The sequence below is a fragment of the Hyposmocoma kahamanoa genome, unplaced genomic scaffold, assembly GCF_003589595.1.
Source record: "Hyposmocoma kahamanoa isolate Upper Pololo Valley unplaced genomic scaffold, ASM358959v1 210, whole genome shotgun sequence".
Classification (NCBI taxonomy): domain Eukaryota; kingdom Metazoa; phylum Arthropoda; class Insecta; order Lepidoptera; family Cosmopterigidae; genus Hyposmocoma; species Hyposmocoma kahamanoa.
In genome coordinates this window covers 5,670,533-5,690,394 of record NW_020653731.1, presented here as the reverse complement: position 1 = coordinate 5,690,394, position 19,862 = coordinate 5,670,533, and the positions used below count along the sequence as shown (strand labels likewise).

Sequence of the window (19,862 nt, the reverse complement as noted above, 5' to 3'; positions counted from 1 at the left end):
CTCGCGGGCTCTCGAGGGCACTCGCGGGCTCTCGAGGGCACTCGCGGATATTCGCAGGCTCTCCCACACACGCCTTGCTAGCTCGCACATCTCTGGTGGAATCGCAGCTTAAACCAATCTTGGATGTTACTTTACAGGCGAATGTTCTCGGTGAGGGAGCGCCCTTAGATAATTCTTCTTGTACAGAACTATGGAACAAGTTCTGCCATTGTGGTGAAAGGATTTGCCAATCGGTGTCAGGTTCTTGCTGATTGTTGACCAAGGTGCGCTTGACGTTCAAGAAATGTGAATATGTCGTGTACGTCTTATCGGGCACTTCGTTTTGTGCACCCCTTAGATAATAATATTCGTGTTTAATTTGAGTTTAGGTAGTGGCGAGTTACTTGATAATGGCATAGCTACGTGAATTGAAAATATATAGAGTGTTAGAAAAAATATGCCAGAAATTTCATAAGGTTACTCAACTTAAGAACTTTCTGTAAGAAAAAAGTTTCTATATAAATCAAAACAGCCAATCGGGCGACTGCTTGCATTGCGTATAGCAACAAGAAAAACATTTGCGAACTGGTTATGAGTTCCTCAGGGAAAGTTGTTCGGTGGCTTAGGTAGAGTTGCGCTATGAAATTTCAAACATATTTTTTTTAACTTCTTTTTATCGTATCGATGGCATAAAATGTAACGCTTGCCATCGTAGTGAAGGCATTTGCCAATTAGCGTAAGGCACTCGTTTATTGCCGCCCAAGATGCGCCACAGGTACAGGAAAAGAAAGGTGGTACATCGTGCGGAAAGCTCCTTTCATTCACCACACTTTTTTTGACACCCTCTAAATATTGTGTGTTGGACTGGCGAACCAAGTTACACAGCATAAAACGGTTTACGTAAAAAAGAGGGGTTATTTCTGAAAGAAATCTCTTTTCTCCGAGTAATAATAAACATAGAGGATTATTGTAAATTTACAATGTTTTTTAGCGTCTAGGGAGTGGAATTCCCTGCCTGTGGGCTAGATCCCCGAAGGCTATAACATGGACCTTTTCAAGACGAGAGTGAATAGACATTATTTAGGTGAGCATGCTACATCGTCGACTTCAAGGTGAGATGGAGGTCAAATGCGCACTTATTTTTATATAAAAAAACAATGTGTGCAAAAGACGAAATTATTATAAATATGTTAGATGGAGGATTACTTCAAACAAAAGCAGTTCAAAAGTACGAAGAATAAACTAAACTTATGAAAAAACGTACTGAAAACGAAAACGGTATGTTGGGAGTGGACTATTGTTGTGTGTATATGCTGCCAAGCAGTAATCTGATCATTACTGCGTTCCGGTTTTGAAGGGTTAAGACGTTCTTGAAGTTACAGGCACATGGGACTTGTCAATTTATGTATCATGGTGACTAGTGCGGTAGACAGATCTTTGCAATTTAGAGCTCTGAGTGGCACTGCAACTGCTATGAACAATGATGTCGCTTACCAGCAGGCGAACGATTTGTTCATCCCGTCATTTGGTATCATAAAAAACACCTATAATAGGTATAGTTAATTTATGCACATGTTATAAGAAAATGTTAATGTCAATTTTCCCAATAACAATTTCCCTTTAAGAGTAGAGATATAACCTCAAATGGTATTGATTCCTCATATCAACGAAGGTGTTGAATGAATCACTTTGGAAGAAATATATAGTAACATTGAGTATATACATACACTGATTACTATACGGTGTGAAAATACGATTCCTAATAATCTCAGTACAGAGTACTAAAAAAACCGACCTCAAAAGTACGTGGAATTACGTCTATTTGCTAAGTTTTATTGAAATATCCCCTAGTTCGCCACTATACAGGACTAGACACTGGAGATAATAAAAATCGGTTCTCACTACTCAAAGTATATTGAGAGAAAAAACGCCTTGAATTGGAAAAATAGCAAAATCAACCATTAAAATAATTGCTCCTTAAGTAAAATTTAGGCGCTATTCATAAACATTAATCTTCAAGTGTGAACAGCCGGCCCTAGAAGTGGACGATTTTCTTCAAAATGAAATGGGAGCACTATGGAAGTACCCCCTTATTGATATATATATATACAATTATATATAACAAAAAAAGATCCTGAAAATCGGAGAACGAATACCGGAGTTATCGCGTAACATACGTACAAAAAAAACATACAGTCGAATTGAGAACCTCCTCCTTTTTTTGAAGTCGGTTAAAAATTTTCACCATAGACAAAAAGTACAAACTTACCTCGAAATTTCACAAGACATTCGCTGTATTCAATAGACGTACTTTACATAAAACAATTTTTTTTTATATATCAACTGAACTAAATTGAACACGTATACATTTCACAAATAGCTTTAATTTCGCTTGTAAAAAAATATATACTGAAATAAGGCCCTGCCACTCGACCAAAGCAAAATTATTTATCAACGAAGTACAGTACTACTATACTACGTTCAAGGGACATATTACGGAGGCCATCATATTGAAGTATTGTTTTATGGTGAAAGGTATCTTGCTATTATTTATTATAGACTGATAATTAATTACAACGACCTCTGTAGCCCAATGGTTTGCATTGTGGGCGCTGGGTGGGGAGGTACCGCGTTCGATTAGGGAAATTTACTTTTCAATATTGATTCTGGTCTGGGTGTTCTGGGTAGTGCCTCAGGATTGCGAAGCTCTGATACTACTAGTACAAGTACTACTAGTAAAGTAGGTACTACTAGTACTAACTAGTAGTACCTACTTTGAGACTAAGTAATTGGTGTGGTTTTTTGTTTATTTTCACACAAATAAACAAAAAAAAAGTTATAGAAATGAGAAAAAAAAACTACAGAACTTACAGAAATAATTATAAAAAAATTGATTAACTCAGAATAAGAAAAAGATCTGTTAAATATGTGCGTGATTGGCACGAACACAGAGAACCAACGTCTATCCGTAGGCTAAGAGGCTCCATACCGTCTGCGAGTTTGGGATCATTGACAATACGAACATCCCTATATTGGACGTAGCAAATTAATTTACTTCTATTTTTATTAACATGGAATTCCGCAAAATAATGCCTGAATCTATTAATTATGCTGAAATCAGTTTGTACTGAAAATCAGTCATTCGCATACCCAGAATTGTCAAATCAGAACCAATTTAGATTGTCTGCCGTCATGGGAATACGATTCGTACGTCATAGCGGGAGGCTCCTTTCGTGCATTGAATCTACTGGGAGTCGAAAGCGGGACTTGCGCATGTAGCGCCCGCAGTTATTAAGGCTTGACCACCAAAGTCATTTAATGATGAATGAAAGGAAAATCAAACAAATTCGAACGTAAGAAAATTATACCTATTTTTCTTTATGCCGTGCCAATAAGTAATTTTAATTAAAAATTCGTGTTTTATCGTAAACTACCCTTTTTTTTTTTTTTTACGAAATTACTTAGTAGAGTTTATGTAATCACAGGAATTTTTAATAGGCCTGTAAATTATAATCAACCTGACCTAAAAATATTAAAATCTGTACTCCGTGCGATCTACTCCTGTTCTACATGCGGCCGAAACAATTACTGTCAAATAAGTCATACTTATATGACAATAATTGTTTCGGACAGATGTCGGACGAAGAACGGAAGTAGATCCCCAGATGTTTAATATAAATACAAAAATACACCAACAACCTTGGTAGTCCAGCGATTAGAAGTGTATTATGTATGATACATTACACACCCATTTTTTACATCTAGCGCCCACACATATAATACATAAAGCGCCAAAACATAAATATTATTCACATAATGCTCAATCGGCATCATTTTACTTCCTATAAACTCATTTAATATAGTAATTCACTTCATAATATAACGAATCTGTAATATAAACTTACATTCTATAATTTCATTTTTTATTAAGATCACTTACACTCATTTATAATAACGATTGTAAGTTATAAACTACAGTTAACATAACGTCATTTTGTTTAAATTTCATTTTGTCTAGCCGCTCACGCGCTCATCCTACCGCAAAATGGCGGCTATTTGGTTCCGCAAATTAGAAAAGGATTCAGTTTAAATACAAGTTTTTAAAAATAAAATTTATTATTCTGCATTGCTAAATAAATACCCTCCGTACTACAACAAAAACGTCTCAAATAAAATGCAGTAATACACCGCAAATCCTGCACTTAAAAAGCACTAATGAAATTTTTGGTGTACTTGGGTAAATATGATAATATTCCGTTTGAGTGGTTCTAATGTTTACCATGAAATTACTCCTTAAAGTATAGTTTATAAACATTTATGTATATTCAGGGTAAACTTAAAAAACGCAACTTATGGTATGTTTTCAATAAATAAACACCGACATCACCAGCCCAAACACTAACACACACGATTGTCGTGACGTATTTTATTTAAATTTAAATAAGTTGTTTATTTTTTTTTAATGACAGACCCAGGCATTAAAAACTTTATGGTTTGCTAGAGTAGTTACCGAAATAGCAATTAGTATTAGTTCTTTTACCTGTTATAACTTCGATATCCGATAAATCGGTATAAAATCATCACCGGCACCTCTAGGTGTGGTATGCTTCCAGAGACGCATGAATCGCGTTAGCGGAAAGTACTTGCCGACGGCTGCCGCGACACGCCCGCTACACTCGCTCGGCTCGCTTGACTCGTGCTCCTTTGTCATATTCTTAACCTAACCTAACCTACTGAATGGGAGCTGCAACAAAGAATAGTTTTGTTGAAATGGAAATTCAGTATTGTAAACTATATAAAGGAAAACAGCTTTCCCTCCGCACCTCGGACTGACAAGTACCATAGCGAGTCGGGTTTAAACTTATTATTTATGAAAAGTGATATAATACAACATAAAAATTATCTAAATTGACGACATATGAAATGATGATTATTGCTATTATGAAATATTAAATTATGCTCGTATTAACGAGCTGTAGATAAAAAAATATAAAATGTGAATGTTATATCAAACAAGAATTATAATTATAAAGTTAAATTCTAAGAAGTGAAATTGTTGCAAATAAAAATTATGTTAAATGAACTGTATTTGTTTTGAAATTAGTTTATTTAATTTCCATCGTACCAGGCGCACCAGTAACAAATGACACACAAAATATAAACGTATTAAGACAATGTATGTATTGTAAGGAATTTACTTCGGCCAGTACATACATTACATAGGTACTAAAAGAACTAAATATTATAATTTGCTTCTAACACAAACATGATTAAGTACCTAATAATAAATTATTGAAACAACCGACCTGAAATATTTGTGGAATTACGTCTATTTTGCCTATACTGCTACAAAAAATTTTGCAAATCCAAATTTTTTTTGTTTTGATATGGGCCACTAACCCCTTTATGGACAGGACTGAAATAATACCGCCCACCAAAAGTCACTACTTTTCTTTATGCCGTAGTGACCATATTGTTTCAACATAATTAATCACTGATCCCATCGACATTCATAGCAGCACTGCAAACTGTTCTTGCAAATGTTTCTTGTGCATAAGTAAGTACGGCTATGACAGCAGTACAGTGACTTTATTTAATTTATTTCAACAAAAAAGTCTAAATCTCTACATTAAAATAGCGTAACCCTTGCAGTATAAGAAGACAAATAAAAGTTGTTATGTACTAACAATTCCAAAAGAAACAATTACTAATTAGATTGTATTTAAGCAGTGATGAAGGTTTTTTATTTACCATTTGAATGATTAAATCACAGTTTGGAAAGTAGTAAGAGAGATGATATTGATTACTAATAGTAAGTATAGTTATTCATCAAAAAACGAAAATTAAGTAATTCATTTCACCTAGATGGCAGAAAATACCTACCTAACTGACTTCATTTTAAATGTGAAAACAAGTTTCATTATTATTTATTATTGAATAGGGTTTCTGCAGTACACATTATTGGTTTATTCAATTACTAAAAAATTATGCATTTAGAGAAAAAAATTGAGGGATTATTTACTCTCAGAAAGTTCCAGCGCGAAAACAAACTACACAACCACAAAAGGCAGTCGCTGGCGACGCACTGACATGTACGATCATACATCACCTCATAACACGTCAGTATTCACCGTACTGTCTTGGTGTGCACATATTAAATATGTATGTGTAACGTCCACAAATGTATCTCAAATAAATCATTTAATTTTGTCAGTACATTGTTGATGCTTCTCCATGGAGAAGCAGTGGGCGGCAACTATAAACAAAGTACTTGGAATTAGCACGGTAAAGCCCGTAGTAGTTTTTACAAGATCCATATATCGAAACGGGATACCCCGTACCGTCCATAATCGAATTTTTCATTTTACGGTAAACGCCGTTACTATTTTTTTGTTAACCACACCTTTCACTCATCGAATTTCTTTGATAACATCAAAATATCCGATCTGTACCATTTGTAAGACCTATCCTGGCCTAACTATGGACATAAGGGATATTTATGGATATTCAGTTATCCCAAAACGATAACCGTTGAGATAAATTATAGGCAGACATAACGATAAGCGAGGCCCTGTGCTAAAGATAACTTTATTTTCCAGCATCTGTGCGTTCACAGTGTCTAAATATGAACCGAACAAATTTTAAGGAAAATCTCACTTGACCGAACAATGACTTCAAAGTGCACATTCAATTCTTTTAGCCTAATTTTAGTCTCAGTCAAGTAAACATCTTCAGTAAAATGTTTTGTTTCGCTAATCTATTTTAAAAATATAGTATTTTTTGCGATTTCTACACATTGGAAATGAAACAATTTTTCCGGATAAAATATTTATTCAATCTTATGATGTTACACTACCGAACATTGACTTTAAAGTGCGCATTCAATTCCTTTGGCCTAATTTTAAGTCTCAGTCAAGTAAACATTTTCAGTAGAATGTTTTTTGTTCGTTGATCTATTTTAAAAATATCGAGATTTTATTGCGATTTCTACACATTAGAAATAAAACAATTTTTTCGGATAAGACATTTTTCCAATCGTATTTTGATTTTATGATGTAATCTGTTTTAACTTCAGAATGAGGAGAAGATTATTTCTTCCCAAAAGGACAGTATAGGACGTCAGAAACGTAGCAGTAAAAGGTCCGTAGTCTCTACTTACCCATTGGGAGATAGACGTTACTGTTAACTCATTAGAGTCTTTAGGCCTTAGTTTATGCGTGACGAACGCAATAAGCAAGTGAGAGATATTGCTACTAGACTTACACATAAGTACATACGTAACTTAAAATTGAAATCACAGTTCTGAAAAGGGTGGTTTGCATTATGACTTAATACAACCTCAAATGGCTTTGGTTGATTCTGCATAACACTGAAAGTGTTGAATCAATAATTTTGAAAAAAAAATATACAATAAAATTGAGGATATTCACGATTAGTATACGGTGTGAAAAATACATTCCTAAAAATGTTCACGGAAGAAGAAAATACAAACTTACCACGTAATTTTACAAAAAAACCGCTGTATTGATTGCATTGATAATTGATATTGCATTTTTTTTTATGTCAACTGAACTAAATAGAACACGTATAGTTATACGATATATATTAAAAATTATTCAGAAGTAATGCCGGTGTCTCATCCCCTCGACCCCAGCAAAACGAACAAAATGTATTAGTACGGGATAATTTTTGAATTCGAGCTAAGGTAGTATCGACTCTTAATATTAAACATAACTGGTTGATGACTAATAGTCTTAATCAGCTGTGACCATGAAACCTAGAAATGGTCCGATAGTTTCATTTTCAATGTGTTAAAAACATTTCTGTGAAATTTTGTTTATGTTTTTCAAAAGACAAAAGTACCTTGTAATAAAACATAATATTAATGTCCCACAGGTAACGTGGATCAGAAGAAAGGATTATTCGCTACTTTCAGTGGGATTGGTGACCTACTCTGCCGACAGCCGGTTTTTCTCTGCACACGGGAGACACGTAAAGGTATGTATGTATATTAAAACTCCCACAAGTACCACTGATAAATCTTCTCGAAAAAGAAGTTATATTGGTTCTTGGATGTGTAGGATTTAGGTCATCTTGCAGTACGATATTTTCCTTCAGAATTGAAGCACTCATCGATGCATGCAGAGATTTCAACTTTGACCCTTCGATAAGAACGATAAGACTTCCCCAAACAAGGCTATCACGGCTATTTTATTTGTGTGAAATTTTGTTTATGTTTTCCAAAAGACAAAAGTACCTTGTAAGAGCAAATAAAACATAATATTAATGTCCCACAGGTAACGTGGATCAGAGTGGTCGTGTTTTCTACCAAATAGATCTCGAATCGTGTCCCCTATATAGGATTGAATCTGAATTTTTATAGATGTAAAGGTAATTTCTGTTGGAGTCCCCTAAAGCCGAAAATACCTTTCACTGGGCAGAATAACAGTAAACTGAATACGGTGGCTGAACGGTATAACGCTATTGGGCATTGAGACCAATTAGGACGATTCTCCACGTTTAGGTACCGTTTTTACTAGACGTAACGTACTGCGCACGTCCGGGCGGGAATATCTGTTAAATTACGTCACACAATTTAGTCACAGTAAAGGTACTAATGGCATAGTATAAGTAGGGTAACTCTATACAAACGTAGCAGCGCGATTTGTATGTGTGCGCGCTCGCCGCGTACCGGACGCACACATTCGCATAATCTCGCGATGCACTCGCATTGCAGAGTGCTGGTCGTTCCATGCGTCTTTTATTTTTATGCAAATATGTGCATCCGTACACGACACACAGCGAGCGTGCACACATGTAAACGTTGTTGCAAATGAATGGAGTTACCATACTTATTATACTATGCTAATAGGATAGCGATGTCGAGATTGCCGATATTTTTAGAGATGTCATAGCTCCAGCTCTTTAATAGACCTATTTAATTCACACTTCTTTTAATGCTTGACATGAAATGCCATGATAACTTCCGAACAAAAACAACGTTCAACCTGTCACCGGTATAACGAGTTTGTATTTCCATAAAGGGGCTGTTTTTGTTATGAGCGCTCCCAATAGGACCGTGTGTTGAAAGGACAACAGGTTAGGATGAAATTCAAATTGCGTCAAATGTTATATCAGCTAGAGGAAATTGAATTAAACTTTATTTGGATAACAAAAAGTTTGTTTTTCTGTTCAAGTGATCGACAAACAGAAAAATGTTTGTGCAGGGATATTTGAAAAAATACCTGAAGCCTTGTAAAACGGAATATCTGACAGCATCCAAATAATTTGAGTTCCTTGATAAATTACAAGAATAATTTTAGACTTTCAAGGATTAAAATCCGTATTGAAGTTCTTCATTCGGAGAAACGAAAAATTTGTAGCAAATTTTACAGTTGCAATAGTAATTATTTTGATTCCTAAACCGTTTCTTTAACTTCAGTCTTTTTACTGCATCTATTTTCCCAAGGAACAAAACAGACTTCGAAGATTTGTAGCTTGGAGAAACAATTTTCTATGATGTTGTCTATTTTTTATCCACAACCCAAAACAAAAGCAAACAATAAATCTTAATAAAACTCCTCTAACATATAGAATAAATCATTCATTCCCCTAATCAATTACGCAGTACATTCTGTGGTATAACTCGGCTGGGAAAGTTTGGCATGTTTTAGGCAGGTCACGAGCGGTGAAAGACGTTAATTTTATTTACCCGCATAATAAATATTACTTCTTGCCGCACCCAGTAGCCTTATACAGTATCAACATGATTACAGTACATCTACTATTATCATACCTGCGTTTGTAACGTGCGATTCTCATCATAAAGATGACCATGTGAGTAGTTCGAGATTTACGCGTCTTTCACTTTGCAACTTCTTTAAAAGATACATTTTTTCTTTGGTATTAGATGTCTAACGCGATAAGCATGGTAAAACGACTAGATAAATCAAATTTTAAACAAAACTCCTCGGTGCTCGGTTCTGAGAATGATATCGGCTGTTATTATCTAGTTTGTCAGTAATAGGTTACCACAAAACGGTTATGTATGTATGTATAACGGTTATGTGACTAGCAGTAGAGTTCCTTACAAAAATCCAGGTAAGTGCTGCCACCGTACCTGTTTCTGATGCCAAGCCATTATTGCGTTCCGGTTTTGAAGGGTATGGGTGCTGGTAATACTACAAGCACACGAGACTTGTCAAATTTATGTCTCAGAGTAACAGGCGCAGTGGCAGTGCCCTTCAGATCTTTGCGATTTAAATCTCTGGGTGGCATTGAAGCTGTTATGGATAGGCGTGTCGCTTACTCTAGGCGCACGACTTCTTCGCATCATACGACTAACTTGACATCATAATAAAGAGGTTAAATACATATTAGACTGGAAATCACTAAAAGAATTTTCAGAATAAAAAAGTAAAGAATTTCTGAGGGAATTTATGTGACATGCAGACAAACTGACGGGCTTAGCAATTCTTTAAAATTATCTTATTTTATATCACAGTATAGAGTAGAATAGTATAGTACAGTAGAAATATATGAAATAGTACCTTCATTTATCACCTTGTCTTCTTTAGATCCTATGTTTTTTTAAAGTTTTTAACAAATTTAATCGAATTATAGGCTATAAAATATTTAATCACATTTAAAAACATTTTTACTGCAGTTATTAGTTATACAGTGCTATGAAGCAGCAAATCCTGGTTCATTTGTTTCTATAAAATTCCAACACCTCGCTGCCCAACTTGTTCCTTTTCTCTTTCTGCGTAAAAGCATTAATTATTCCCAATTGGAAACATCTTCAAATTAACTTTTGATTGGTTTAATAATTTCCTTTGAGCTCTTCCAGTAAATTTGCGTAGTTTCTATATTATGTTGCTTTCGTTTTTGCGTCAATAATTGCACATTTATTATGTAGGCAGGTTGATAATGGTTCATCATTTATAAGGCTACTGGTGATGGCGTAGGTACTACTTTCTTTTTCTCAGTTTTTGGTTCCAGGGTTTTCTTTACATCATGATCATCTTTTTCGAGGTTTTTCGTGTCTTTTCTCCAAGATTTACTTTATTTTCTACTGCTAAATTTACATTCAACATCATTCCCAAGTTTTAAAGATAAAATTTTTTTATTTACTAACTAATTCTCCTGCGAAATTAGAGCGTTGTTTTGTTGGGGAAGTAGTCTTGGTCATGCTTTCCTCCAATACGTTTTTTAGGATTATGTGATTCCATAATTTTTTCACGCTTTTTATTTCATTCTGGCATATCTTTTGTATTCTTTTTCTTCTTCTTGTCGAGTCCATGACGAAAACCAGTAAAGTACTGGTTGGACATAGTGGGCACGAGAGCAGGTGAGACATACTTTGTGTGGGGAATCTTCGAGCACAATGGTTTTGATTCGGGTTCATACACATGGCTCCTTTCACTTTTTGTGTCCTAGCCTGATTCAGTGCCTTCTGTAATCACCATTGCAACTCATGAAAAAAAACTCTTATATTGCGACTGTCGATTTTAATTTAATGTTTGTAATGGATGAATAAATTAATGAAATATTCTTTATTACACATTAAAAATTACACTGACAACACAGAACAGTAATGCAAGTATCGCAGAGTAAGCTAATGCACCGCTGCAATTGTTGCTAAGTAACAGTTTCTTCCAGGCAACCTTAGGATAGAAATTTAAGAGTTGGAAAGAAGAGTGAAACCAAGGAATATCTTGTAATGAATAGATACAATACTCATAAGTAAAGTAAATACATAAATAATAATAATAAATACATACATTATTAGAATGTATACATAATTAATAGCATATAATAATAAAATCACTTATATATTTTTGTAGGAAAATAAAATAAATAATAAGTAGTGATATAAATAAATAAATACAAACAGAGGAAAACTATAACACTATACAAAAAGGAAATAAAATGAAGGAAATGTAGAGAAAAATTCGACTATGTTCAGGGAGAGAATTCTATAGCCAAATAGTGATACAGTAAATGAGTTGGACTAAAGATCGGAGGCATGATGTTAGTATAAGTGTATAAGCGGACCGAAGAGGATGGCAGAGTGTAGAAGAGGGAAAAATAAAACGTTATTTTAGGTAAAGACGCATAAAGGAATACAATAAAGTAAAGAAGAGAAAATGTGTGACGGTCTCGTCTTTACTTTATTGTATTCCTAAACCAGTAAATGAGCACCCATTTAAGTTGCGATGCCGGAAAACATGGTCAAACTTACGAAAATCTTACACACATATTTTGGAGCCGTTCCAATTTAATGAGCAGGGTGACTGTCAAATCCAGACAACAAACATCTGCATAGTCCAGTATCGGATGTATAATGCTCTAATATTTTATATATTTAGTAATACAACTTGCAACAGCAATATCTTTCTCCAATTTTGAACCAAACTTGAACAATAACAAACTGAAAATAAATAAGAAATACGAAACTACTTGTTAACATGAGCCTAGCCTTCAGCAAGAAATAACAAAGAAAGGGCCAAAATATACAAAACCATCGTTGGTCAAGTTCAGTCTTGTAACAATGCAATATAAAAATGTTCAAAAGGAAAATACGTAGTCCAATATAATTTTAAACTTCGAAATGTTAAATTTATATATTGACTAAGGATATCTATGTACTTGTCGACACTCAAATAGCACTAGAGCTCCTTGTGAAAGAGTTCGTCCAGGGTAGTAATGTCAGCATTACTGTGTTCCGGTTTTGAAGGGTAAGGGTGCTGGTAATACTACAAGCACACGAGACTTATCAAATTTATGTCTCAGAGTAACAGGCTCAGTGGTAGTGCCTCTCAAATCTTTGCAACTTAAAGCTCTGAGTGGCATTGTAACTGTTAAGGTGCACGACTTGTTCGTTCCGTCACTTGATGTTATAAAAAAAACTTTTCTGCTTGCCGGCAGAAATAGGTAAGGTTCACATTCACAACGAGCTCTACTGCACTTAAAACTCGTTTACCAGGCGCACAACTTGTTCGTCCCGTCAATTGATATCATGAAAAAAGAAACCCATTGGCGAACTAATTTCTAATTTACTTTACCTAACTCATTTCGCATGGTGCCGTGAGAATTATCGTGAATTTTTTCCAAGTTTAATTAAATCTAACTGGAATTTTTACTGAACTAAAACTTAAATGATCTTTATTTCATATGTAAAGAAATTACACTTGAAATCATCATATTGATCAAACTCTGCTGCTTATTCGTAAAGCAGGTTCCCCTGAAAAGAATGAGCGAGTAACTCTGGGGGATGCACTTAATAAAAATATATTTGTACACATTTACCAACATATTTACAATATTTATTTCAAACATCAGATCGATATTACCTGCAAGAGCTAACTGAGTCACTATCACGGATTTATGTCATCCAACTACGCAAAAGCTGTATTATAAACCTTTAGGCTCAATTTATATTGCGATGGAAGGGAATGGCAGCGAATTTTTATAACGATATTGTATGATGCACTTTGTGAACTTTATGAAAGAAAAGTTAGACCTTGTTAATAAAGCAGTCTTCTTGGGAGTGACCTTAGATAGTAAACTTCAATGGTCTCCACATATATCTTCCCTGGCCAGCAGATTAAGCTCCGTTGCATACGCAGTCCGCAAAATACGTGAGCTTACCGATGTTAGTACTGGTAGACTAGTTTACTTCAGTTACTTCCATAGTATAATGTGCTACCGGATTCTCATGTGGGGTAAAGCGGCAAATATACAAACCTAAAATATCTGTGTTGCAAAAACGAGCGATTCGTTCTGTGTACCGTCTAGGTTCTGCTCTCAGAGAAAAGTTTAAGGACACTGGTATCATGACTGTGGCATCACAGTACATTTACTCAAATACTTCATATGCCCGTAAAAATATACATAATTTCAATAAGAAAGCAGATATCCATAATATTAACCTTAGAGCTAACTCCATACTCATGGTACCACAATTTCGTTTAACCAAGATAGACGACTCTTTTATGGGGAACTGTATACGTTTTTTCAATAAGATCGCGGAGCATATATTAAGATTATCATCATCAACCTTAAGAAAAGTTTAAAAACTACATTAAAAATATTTTGATTGAAAAGACATTACAAAATTGAAGACTAAGTGTTAGATAATGATGTATGGAAAGGTAACATGGCTCCAGAGTCCATACAAATTTGATTCAAAGTGTATGTATTCCATAGCGTTTCAGTTTATTTGAAAAGAGCAATCCCTAGAGTTTCTTGCTCGTTCTTCTCAGGGAAGCCTGCGTATTGAACGAGAAATAGCTTATATGTGACGTTTTGAAGTGTAAATTTATTTTACCTATGGAATAAATGATTCTTTGACTATGGCTATGGTTAATTGTGTACAAAATAGATATAAGCCAAAACCCTCCGCGGAATGCGTGAGCATTCTTGAGCATGCGCGTATCTAGTTTGTATTTTACACAATTGACATAAAGTTAATTTAGCAATGTACAATATCGTTACAAAAAATCCATTCCGTTCCGCCGCAATATAAATTGAGCCTTAGTGTAAAGTTTTTGTTTCACTAAAAGTGGATATTTTCCAATCGAGACATATCGCCACAATGTCACTAAAATTAACGCAATTTTATTCAAAATTTCAAACAAGTAAATACAAGAGAAAAGTATGACGAAAACTTGTTACAAACGACCCTAAAGCATGCGGTATCGGAATCCAAGAGCCTAATTTTCAATTCAATGTCGTTATCTTGGGAATTACTTTAATCTGAAAGTTTGAGAGGTTCCATCATGGATTTGGATTTTGAAAGGTTCCTTCGAAACTTGGTTACAGAACGAGTCGATATCATTATGACGAATTCGGTGAGTCGGTAACGAGAGTGCTCCGATCCTAGATCTCGGTTACAATTTCTAATTGACCCAGTTTAGGAAAGTAACTTTTGCATTATTAATGCACAGATCAAACACGAAGAAAAATGCACAGTTAAGTAGGCTACTCGAAGTATATATTCTACACAGACGAAGTCATGGGTACTAGCTAGTTATGTCATAAATTACTATTGTTCTAGCTGTGTCTCAGAACATTTAATCGGTAACCTATCACAAACTCGAATTTTTTTCCGAAATAAAGTTTCTTCGAATTTCCATTACACCAAAAACCGAATTATAAAGAAACCGTTGTTCTTTCAGGATATGTTGGATGTTTATCGCAACTACACGATTAGGTTAGGTTAGGTTAGATTAAGTTAGGTTTAAAAGAAAAAACATTTCCTCTCAAAATTACTTTCGAGGTTACGAAAATTCGAGCAAACGTCATTTCTGGAAAATGTCATTTCGGACTGCTGTTAGATAACCCATTTAATCATTTTATATCTTCTCCAAATAAGTATAATTAGACGTTCTACACTAGTATACTGTGCAAAGCTTTGACCTCTTTCTTAACCAGAGCACAAACCATTTTACGTGACTTGAATTTCAATTGAAAGTAACCAACACAATTTGTTCAACAGGACTGGGCTCTCCACATACGGTTCGCAACGTCGGCAGACGCGGGTTACTACGAGTGTCAAGTGCCAACTCACCCTCCTACTAGCATATTCTTTAAGCTCGTGCTAGTTGGTAAGTGAAAATTAATAATATAATAATAAATTAATTCCATAATGTGGGGATTATACATGTGCGCCTATAGTAAAATTATCGACGGCGGCGTTTGATCGTTTTTCAGCCGACGTCGGCCTGATCAGCGTGCTGTTTTTGAAAAAAGCACTAAAAGATTGTTTCTAAAAGAAACAATCATGAGAAAATAAGCGCTTTTAATTTAAATGGTAGAATGTGCGTAGACAAAAACGTAATTCATTTTAATTGAACGTAAGTATTGTATTGAAATATAGATTGTAAATAAATTAACAAGAAGCTGATATTCTATTAAAATAACATGAATGTTTGCCACACCGATTTTACGCCGGCCAAAATACTATCTAGTTTGATGGCGACATTTGCACTCGAGCGATGCCACACGGGCGCTGCCGGTGCACTGTTTCGTCGCAACGTTATGATTTTAAAGCACTGAATGCCACAGGAGCAATACAATTGTCGCAACGTAACACCGCTTACTTACGCACCGCAGCACCCCTCCTCGGTTTGTCTTCTGGATTCTGGAATGATCTGGTATACGCTCAGATCGCAACACCGACGTAACGCATCATGTGGCGTCGCTCTTACTGAATTAATTTATTTTAGATGTACCTACTTGTCTTAATGTACGATGTAATTTACTAAATTAATTAAATGATTTTTATTGTGTCTTTACCAATGTTATAAAAAGTTAAACTCATTCTTTGCGGGAATCCTAAAGTTAAAGTGCCCAGTTGATAATTTTGTAAAAAGTAGAGGAAACTTTGATAGAAAAATGAACTTTTGTACTAGTAGGTACATTTATTATTCTTACTCGCTTAGTACTTATGCTGCTATTGTTTCTAAACTGGAACAGCTGCTTCATTTTACTCCCTACTAAAAGAATAGTTTACATTGTTTTTATGCAAGGAATTTATACAATCAAGAATGGGGATCAGACTGATGGAATTTCGCAGATATTTCATCTAATAACTGCCTCTGTGGCCGAACGGTTACCATGCCGGACTGCCACGCAGAGGTCCCAGGTTCGATTCCCGGGTCGGGAGAAATATTTGTATGGCCTACATTTATTTCCCTCGTGAGTTTGGGTGTAATTTGTAGTTATCTATGTGTGTGTCCATGGCACCCGCAACACAGGGTTTCCCTAGTGCGGGGCTATGTTGAGTGTGTGCGTTATTATTATTATTAATAAACTATGTGCTACCAATTAGTTGTTATTTTTTTATAGATATCAGCTGATATTTTGCTTATGCACCTGTTAATTTATAGAGCAGTGATTTAATTTTGGTTAATCTACCATTATCTCTCGTTTGTGTCAATCACGTGGTATTTCTAGTATTATAATTATGCGAAAATAACTATGTCTGTCTAAACCGCTAAACCAGTTGGTATAGAGGTAATGGGACCCAGAACAATACGCCAACTTTAGTTATTGGTCATTTTGTGTTATTTTTGTAAACACCCATATTTATTTATTAATATTTCCTTCCGGATTTTTGTGGAAAAAAATAAAGAAACAAAGAACAGAATTCAAAAAAAAAAATAAAAGAAAACGAATTTTGTGGAAAAAAAGAAACAAAAAACAAAATATACACAGAATATGTCCAAAAATGAAGTTGGCGCAGTATTTGCAGGCATTGGAGGTATCGTTTTGTCACAAAAAACAGGTGAGAAATAGGGACAAAAGTTTGAACGGAAAACCAATAAAACTATAGTATTATGGCACCAGCTAGTAAATATATAAATTATGAAATGAGTAGAAATTATAATAATATTACTAGATAACTCATCATTAACCTATGAAGTCTCTATGACGCCTAAGACAGATTTAAAAATCCAGTGCTAATTTAGGGATGGTAATGTCGCTTACAAATATTAATAGATATTAGCTCTGTACCATTTGCGGCTTTGTATAATAGGACCAAGATGTGATGTTATTAATGTCAATTATGTTATATTAGTAGCAGTAGAACTCCTTGTGAAAGAAATAGTCCAGGAAAAGTACCTTACCTATTTCTGCCGACAAATGTAATGTGAGCATTATTGTGTTCCGGTTTTGAAGGGTAAGGGTGCCGGTAAAATTACAGGCACATGAGACTTGTCAAATTATGTCTCAGGGTGATGGGCGCAGTGGAAGTGTTCTTGGATTTTTGCGATTTGAACCGTTATGGATAGGCTTGTTGCTAACCACCAGCCGCAAAACTTGGTATCATAAAAAAAAATCAAGCAAAGTATGTTTTCTATTTCCCATAATTAACGTGAACGCATTGGCACATCAATAATAAAGTGATTAAAATCGAAAAGTAATATTGGAAATGCTGACATTTGCAAAATGAAACTAGCATTAGTAATATACATATAGCCCAATGCCATGTTTCATTATTTTTTTTATATTTGAAATCGTATTTCTTCTATTACTCACTTTTAAGTAAGGACAGTATTTCATGTGCCATGTTTGATAAAAAAACTGATATATTAGTTTATTTCTTTAAATAATTCCCCAAATATAATTATTTTCGAATTTAGTTACTTTATTATTGAGTGTGCGATACGAAGTGCGTTTACGTGCAATGATTTTGAAACTTTATTCTTCTCCAACAGCGGCGTATGCGGAGATAGTTGGAGAATCGGAGAAGATAATTCACGAAGGTTCAATGCTGCGATTGGTATGCGTCGTGAAAAGATCCACCGAGCCACCTTCGTATGTCTTCTGGTACTTTGAAAATCGGATGATCAACTACGACTTGAGTGAGTAATAGCCCTTATTGTTGTATTTGTAATAAAAACAACGAGAAACACACTAAAGCGCGTTTGGGCACTGCATCAGGGGTCCTACCACAACCTCTTAAAACAAAATTATTACTTTAACCTTACATTGACTTTTCGTACCATAAGGCGCTTAAAGTAAGCTTATTATAATGTTAAAACTATGATGTTTTATTGGCAGCTTTGTGACTATTCATTCACTCAGTTCGTACCATGACGTGACTTTAACGTTAAAGTAATATTGCTCTTTTGTAAAATTTAGCAATGTTAAAATAGTTACACGGATGCAATGGAAACAATATTATTTTCAGTTTTATTGTCTTAATATTGATTTGTAATGATTAAAGGTTAAGTTGAACTTATTTATTTACATGTATCTCTTTAATATTTTGTTTTGAACTCAATTGCTTTTCACCTTGTATGACGCCAATGCAGTCCCACCTTATATGTCCGGGCAGTTGTTCCTAAAAAGGGACTCTACTCCTGGAAACCGTTCCGAGACGATGATTTTCACCCTTTATGACGGGCAATAAAGAGTCACCCTATATGAGAGTACGTCGCTAACAGAAGGTCCGGGCAGCAGTTCCCAAGAAAGTCAACTCCTGGCAAACCGTTCTGAACTCTTAGTATTCTCTGATTTCTCAACATAAACAAAATTGTGATGAAGTAGTCCTCATTCGAGGGAAAATCTTAAAACCGCGATTCAGAAATCGCGTTTTCGATGCCAATGCAATGTAGCGGTAAACTTTGGAACTATTGTTACAAACAAAGTTAAGTATGTGGTATAAAATAGGTTTGTTACAACGTTTAGTTTTTAACCGACCTCAAAAATGGCGCAGGTTCTCAATGAGTTTTTTTTGTGTGTGTGTGTGTTACGTTACGCAATATTTCCGACATTTGTGAACCGTTTTCGATGATTATTTTTTTGTTGGAAAAGCTATACCTCTATAGTGGTCCCATTTAAATTTGAAAAAAAATATTCTCTAAGAGTGGCAAATTAAGGGATCCATCTGGTTTTTTGAGTTTTACTCAAATGTAATTCCAATAAAAATAATACAATTGAAGTAGATTTTTTTATGAAAAGGTTATATTTAGTTCAGATTATATTTTACTTTAAATATTTCCTTTACTAAATTATGATATAATTGTATTGTAGTAATCAACAGTATAGTTGTAATTAATGTATGGAGTGCATATTTTACCATATTTATAGGGCTAAAAATCCACAATGTGTAGTTTACACATTGGCAAAGTATGAAACAGACATGAAACAGTTTAAGGCTTGAACAGTCGCGAATGACTTTGAAGATTTGACTTCTAAGCAGTAGTAATTTAGCACTAGTATTGATTAAGTTGTAATTTAGATATTCAATTGTGAAGGTTTGTAATAGGCTTTCCGTTGTTATTTTGTGTTATATATCATTGTTTAAGCTGTAAACCTTCCTAAAATAAATAAAATAAATAAAATAAATAAAATAAATAAAATAAATA

At 34.6% G+C, this 19,862-nt stretch overlaps 1 protein-coding gene across 1 annotated transcript in view; it reads left to right on the top strand.

The window, feature by feature from the left end:
* LOC113227421 overlaps positions 1–19,862 on the top strand; it is a 75,787-nt gene that overhangs the window by 12,412 nt on the left and 43,513 nt on the right. The window contains exons 3-5 of the mRNA XM_026460339.1: positions 7,876–7,977; positions 15,482–15,590; positions 18,207–18,353. Of these exons, the coding sequence (XP_026316124.1) occupies positions 7,876–7,977; positions 15,482–15,590; positions 18,207–18,353 (358 nt within the window). The remainder of the gene's footprint in view (positions 1–7,875; positions 7,978–15,481; positions 15,591–18,206; positions 18,354–19,862) is intronic.